Source organism: Rutilus rutilus (assembly GCF_951802725.1).
Source record: "Rutilus rutilus genome assembly, chromosome: 18".
Taxonomy (NCBI): Eukaryota; Metazoa; Chordata; class Actinopteri; order Cypriniformes; family Leuciscidae; genus Rutilus; species Rutilus rutilus.
Window position 1 is genome coordinate 31736216 of NC_140231.1, and position 6716 is coordinate 31742931.

The 6716-nt window shown below is 39.7% G+C and overlaps 1 protein-coding gene across 1 annotated transcript in view; it reads right to left on the reverse strand.

Moving 5' to 3' along the window:
* Positions 1–1483: 1483 nt before the first annotated feature.
* Positions 1484–6716, reverse strand: part of LOC311277205 (synaptic vesicle glycoprotein 2C) — a 46532-nt gene continuing 41299 nt past the window's right edge. Inside the window, exons 12-14 of the mRNA XM_084387430.1 lie at positions 6499–6702; positions 6157–6316; positions 1484–4576 (exon numbers count right to left, since the gene is read on the reverse strand). Coding sequence (XP_084243556.1) covers positions 4393–4576; positions 6157–6316; positions 6499–6702 — 548 coding nt within the window. The 3' untranslated portion in view covers positions 1484–4392. The remainder of the gene's footprint in view (positions 4577–6156; positions 6317–6498; positions 6703–6716) is intronic.

Genomic DNA, 6716 nt, shown 5'->3' on the forward strand with positions numbered 1-6716 from the left:
CTGAGGGGATGTGTCGCTCTGACGCAATGCGAGACGTTTGGAGCTCGTGCGCCATCCAGTGTCGAAGCGTCGAACAGGTTTATTGATCACTCGTGTTCATCATGAAAATATGATGAGCAAGTTTTCCTAACTTTTTTAATAAGGTGTGTTTGCTTATAATTATTTTCATGATGAACACGAGTGATCAATAAACCTGTTCGACGCTTCGACACTAGATGGCGCACGAGCTTTAAACGTCTCGCATTGCGTGTTATATATTACTATTATTAGACGATTTATTTTATATATTAAAATATATAATAATACAACAATTATTATTTTTAATAATTAGTCATACAATTCGTATATATTGTTATTATATTATAACAACAACAACAGCAACAACAATATGGTAAATACTTTTATATATATATATATTAATATTACCACGAGATCATTTTAATGCACCCACGTTCGCCACTAGAGGTCACAATAAGATACATTTTGAAATATTCACTTGTTTTTAATCAATTCAAACAGGTTTTAAATAATATAATGGAACGGGTTGCATCGTTTCCGGTTCAGGTCTTTTGTAGTGCTTCGTTAAATACACAGAGCTGTTTTACTTGAGCAAAGGTGAGCATAACCAATATCCACCGTATATGCAGATCTGTAAGTGTTTTTCCCTCTTATACTCACTAACATTTGTACATCAAAACTAAATATAGCGTCAACAGTAAAAATAGTTAGCAAGGATTAATTAGCTGATTAAAAGTCCATATAACCGTCAGTACATACTGCCGTTAGAGGGATGATTCACCCAAAAATGAAAATTCTGTCATTAATTACTAACCCTCATGTCCTTCCAAACCTGTAAGACTTTCATTCATCTTCAGAACACAAATGAAGATATTTTTGATGAAATCTGAGAGATTTCTGTCCCTCCATTCACGGTCTATGCAACTACCACTTTAAAGACCTAGAAAGGTAGTAAAGACATCATTAAAGTAATACATGTGACTCCAGGGGTTTAACCTAAGTTTTATGAAGCGACGTGAGTTCTTCTGCAATTATACTTTGTAATATGCAACAAAACCTTTTTTTTTTACAAAATAAAAAACATAATTAACTACTTTATTTACAAAATATTAATCTCCAACACATATTCATGAGAGCACCATAAGGCATGCGTGTTGTGTTGAGGCAAGGGCAGACGTTGTTGCGTGAACGTGTGTTGGAGAATAATGTTTTGTAAATGAAGTGGTTAATTATGTTTGGTTTTTTTTTTAAGGTTAAACCACTAGACCAAATTTTTTCTCCACCCAAAATATCAGTTCATACAGAATCTTAATCGATTCTCATCAGATTCTGCTTTGATATTTCATGATATATTACACCTTATATCACACTCTGGGACAGAACGAAGGATGTAACTCTTAACTTTTATTCCACAAAAATGAATATGGGGTCCGTTTAAAGGAAAAAACAAGCAGACACTCTTTAGTCTTATAATGAAACTCTTTAATAGCAGTACTTCTGGATCCACTTCAGTTCCGTTCACACTGTGCATGGCACTTTTCTCTCTCTTTTCAAAATAAAATCAGATATATCAGAGAAATCTGGCCAGCAGTGACGGCAGACGTGTCGTTGGCATGCCAGATCCACAACCAATCAAAACCCATTTCAGAACGACATCACACGCTCACAATAATGATACATTCATCTTTCAAACCGAGAAATAAACTCATGGCGAAAGCACGACAGACAAATCACTGCAACACAAATCTCAATATGCACATGCACGGGTGTATTTATCAACAAGACATCATGTTTCATTTGTGTGTGTGGAATTTTTCAGATAGGCCACTTGAATTTGTTCAGAAATGAATATAAAAAAACACAAGTTCAACTTTACATTGAATTCGTTCCTCTCACGAACCGAATTTGTTCAGAACACCTGCAAGATCCTCTTGTTAGCTCAAATAACACCCCCCCAAAAAAATCACACAACCAGCCCAAATAAACACCTATAGACAGAAATGAATGTCAGTAAATACAGTATATCTACACATACACATGAGGAGACGTTTGCATACACATATGACCAAGAAAAAATAATGTTTTAACTCTGACAGGCAACACTTTACAACATTTAGACGTGTACAGCAAACGTTGTCGCCCGTGATAAGTTCAAAACAAGTGTTTATCTTAACTTTCCCGACATACACACGACAAAATATCATTAAATTAGGCCAGAAACAAAGTTCTCCATCTGAAAGGTCTCAGCGTTGACTTGTGTAGAGTTTGTTTCTGCTGTTTAGTGTACTTCAGTGCATGTAGACAGCAGCAGAAGAGATCAGACCAGGCTGAATGGCTTTTATTATTTTCTATGATGCGGCCGTATCACGTCTAGTCATATTGCACAATTGCGTGTATGAAATTTCCAGTGGAATGTGATGAAACACGACCTATTTGAGCAGTAGAGCATTCGAAACGCGCTCGGTTCTGCTGTACGATGGATCGCTACAACCTACGAGAAGCCGACCGGAGGGATTTAAGAGGAAGGAGGCACGGAGAGGAAGCAAAGGCCATTCAGTTTTCAGAAGAAGAGTTCGCACATGGAAGCGTAGCAGCTAGACTAGGGTTATCAAGACGCCGTAACCCTTAAAGGGATGGATCAACCTAGGGTCCTTTGCACCATGACCTTGAGCCAAACACCCCCACCCAGAAGCTTTTTTCCCCTTGGTCGAACGTTATTAAAGTTAGAGCTTATTTAGAGATATCAGCCGGATGGCTTAGTGCAGGCGCTAATGGATCCAAGGCTGTATCTCGTAAATTACCCCACTAATAATGCCCAGAATGGTACCAAACTTCTACAGTAGTACAAATAGGTTCTGTACTCATAAAACGAGGCATTGGAAAGTTTGTAAGTACATCAGGAGTTTATTTAAACAACACTTGCCTGATGGATAATGCTACCGCTAACCCGGACGTCGACGTCACTTCCGTGATTTGGGAAAAGTCCGTAAAAATCCTTGCAAATGCATTTATTATTATTTCCGAAGTGTTGACAACTTAGTGTTAACTAATAATTTTTAGAAACTGGTACTACCAACAAAATATTAGTGCATTCCTGGAACTGGGCGTCGTTACACTACGTCCTTATGCATCGCTTTCTGCCTGGACTTTTACGGGCTTTTCCCAAATCACTGAAGTGACGTCGACGTCCGGGTTAGCGGTAGCATTAGCCATCAGGCGAGTGTTATTTAAATAATCTCCTGATGTACTTACAAACTTTCCGATGCCTCGTTTTAAAAAGCCTCAGGAGGGGTGTTTGGCTCGAGGTCATGGTGCAAAGGACCCTAGGTTGAAATTACTCTGAACCATCCCTTAAACCAAGAGAGAGAGACACACAAATTAAGTCTGTTTCAGCTACAGCGACGACAAAGTTCACGAAGGCAAGAATGAAGTCGAAGCGTGTTCTTCCGCTAGCTAAATCATTATAAAAAGCAGAAAATGTAAACTGGATAATCGTTATCGTCTTGTTTAAGAAATGCAGTGGCGGCCTTTGCAATGTTTCAGGCGTTTCACTTGAAACTGGCATCGCAACAGAAGAGGCCTCCGTCCGCTCGTGCTGGAAATAAAGCCCCGCCCCCCCATCACGCCACGGTCTGAAATGAACGGGGGGCTTGGGGCAAAAATGGATAAAAACGCTTCCAAAAAATAAGAAATGGTGCAAAAAAGTCTCAGTATAATTTCTTGTTTTTTATACTTATAAGCAATACCACACGAGCAAAAGTGCTGTTTTCCCGAATATGGGGAGGGGGGTGGAGGGGGGCGCCCTCTGAACTGCAAAGGCCGCCTCTGGCCGCCGGAGAATCGGACCTACGCGCTACCAATAAAAGCTGTTATCGCTAATGTCTACATCTGTAAATGGCCTTTTTACTCTTGTTTGAGCATTTCAAGGAAATTAAGTAGCGTTTTGATATTAAAAATAAATAAAAAATATTAAAATCACCTGAATTTTTTGTGTTCAGCTAAAAAATAATGAAGATAACATTAAAAAAAATGTATAATAACAAAATTGCTGAATTTTCTAAATAAATACTTTTAAATAACTCTTCCAACCCAGATTAGCTCACAAACTCGCAGTCTAAAAACAGATTGACACGTTTTCGTTTTGACACTTCATAACATTTGATTTACAGCAATGAAGGCATTAGTTTTAATCTAAACTGGGCAAGTCAAAAACTAAACCAATAAATCAAATCCATAAATAATTGTTTATAAGTTAAAAAACGACATACTTTAAATGAAAAAAGAAAGCAAACGCATCACTGCCGCTGGCTCCACCTGCACCCTGAGCGTGTTTCCGTGGCGGCTCAGGGGTCAGAGGTCACAGGTGTAGTGGGGTCACATGAGGACGTTGGAGCGGGTGTCGGGTAGTCTCAGACCCACCAGGCCTCCGCCGACCAGCACAGTCGACGCCAGCAGGATCGGGATCGATTTCGTGATTCCCACCAACGAACCGAATATTACATTCCCCAAGACGGCGGCCAGTTTACACATGGCATTACAGAAGCCGAATCCAGTTCCCCTGCAGACCAAAGAGACCAGCAGCATTAGCAAGATCAGCAGAGCTAGCAATATCAGCAGAGCTAGCAATATCAGCAGCATTAGCAAGATCAGCAGAGCTAGCAATATCAGCAGAGCTAGCAATATCAGCAGCATTAGCAAGATCAGCAGAGCTAGCAATATCAGCAGAGCTAGCAATATCAGCAGCATTAGCAAGATCAGCAGAGCTAGCAATATCAGCAGAGCTAGCAATATCAGCAGCATTAGCAAGACCAGCAGCATTAGCAAGATCAGCAGAGCTAGCAATATCAGCAGCATTAGCAATATCAGCAGCATTAGCAATATCAGCAGAGCTAGCAATATCAGCAGAGCTAGCGATATCAGCAGCATTAGCAAGATCAGCAGAGCTAGCAATATCAGCAGAGCTAGTAAGATCAGCAGCATTAGCAATATCAGCAGAGCTAGCAATATCAGTAGAGCTAGCAAGATCAGTAGAGCTAGCAATATCAGTAGAGCTAGCAAGATCAGTAGAGCTAGTAAGATCAGCAGCATTAGCAATATCAGCAGAGCTAGCAAGATCAGTAGAGCTAGCAAGATCAGCAGAGCTAGCAATATCAGCAGAGCTAGCAAGATCAGTAGAGCTAGCAATATCAGCAGAGCTAGTAAGATCAGCAGCATTAGCAATATCAGCAGAGCTAGCAATATCAGCAGAGCTAGCAATATCAGCAAAGCTAGTAAGATCAGCAGCATTAGCAATATCAGCAGAGCTAGCAAGATCAGCAGAGCTAGCAAGATCAGCAGAGCTAGCAAGATCAGCAGTGATAGTACTAATACTTTTATAGTTAAGTTGCAGTAAGCTTTGACGTCTAAAAGTCCACAAAGTTGTGAATAAAACAAAGAGCTTTGGAATATTCAATGTGTTGCTTTTGTAATTATTTGTGAAATTTACAAGCAGTTTCTGTGTGAAAGTGGTTTAAAAGTAAATCCTACACACAAATGTTTTTCAGTGTACATGAAACTCGCCACTGATCATTTACTCAGAACTATCTCAACTGTAGCCAAACTACACTTCTCAGTGTAGCCGTTATGAAGCTGTTTATGGGGAACTATCTTTTAAATTATATAATTAGATTAGACATTTTACTTATACAGAGCAGTGCTTTTATAGCACAAAAATTAGGGTATTATTATATTATGTTTTGTTTATGTTTTTACGATGACAGGATCAAATATGTTAATAAACATTATATATATTACATACAATAATTTTGACACGTTTTTTTGACGGCATGCTTATGGGGCGGGCAGCTAGCGGATCGTTAGGAAAGATTAGATGAATGTGATCATTTATGTTTGGGCCTGAAATCACTGATACAACCTTTAAACTCATTTCAGTTAGTTGCCAAAGCAACATCTCTAATTTCAGTTTAAAGTTCTTCATCTAAAATGTAAATGTATATACAAAAAGTGTTTGTAATAATTTGCTAACAGCCCCTTCACTGTATCTTGATGCTCCACAGACGTCAGTGCATTAGTGACAGTCTTAAAAATGTGTGTAAATGTTTGTGCTCCGTGTGTATTAGTGACGGTGTGTCCGTGTACCTCCTGTCGGTGGGGTAGAGTTCGGCCGTCACCACGTCCAGTGAGTTCCAGGCTGATATACTGAGTCCGTTATAAAGGCAGAGCATCGCGATCATCATGGACTCACTGGTGCCGAACCACAGGAAGAAACAGCTGATGCCGGACAACACCATCGAGCCGCCTGAACACACACACACACAACAACATGACATCAGACAACAACATTTAGAATAATAATAATAATAATAATTTGTTACATTTATATAGCGCTTTTCTAGGTCCTCAAAGTGATTTCTACTAATTTAGAATGTAAAATCTGATTTAGAATGTGGTGAAGTTGCAGTTGACTGGTGATGTCATCACCTAACATGCTCAAACGGCCCACTTTATCCATGAGGAGGGCGGAGACGATGTTGCCTGGCAACACGGCCAGCGTTCCCAGGAAGTTGATGAAATACACCCAGTACGCGCTGTAGTCGTCATCAAACGTCATCTGACAGCCAGTCTTGTTGTGCGCAAACGTGGAGTTGATCACGGTGGAGCCGATGAGTTTTGAGTCGTCGATATCTGGACGAGACAGA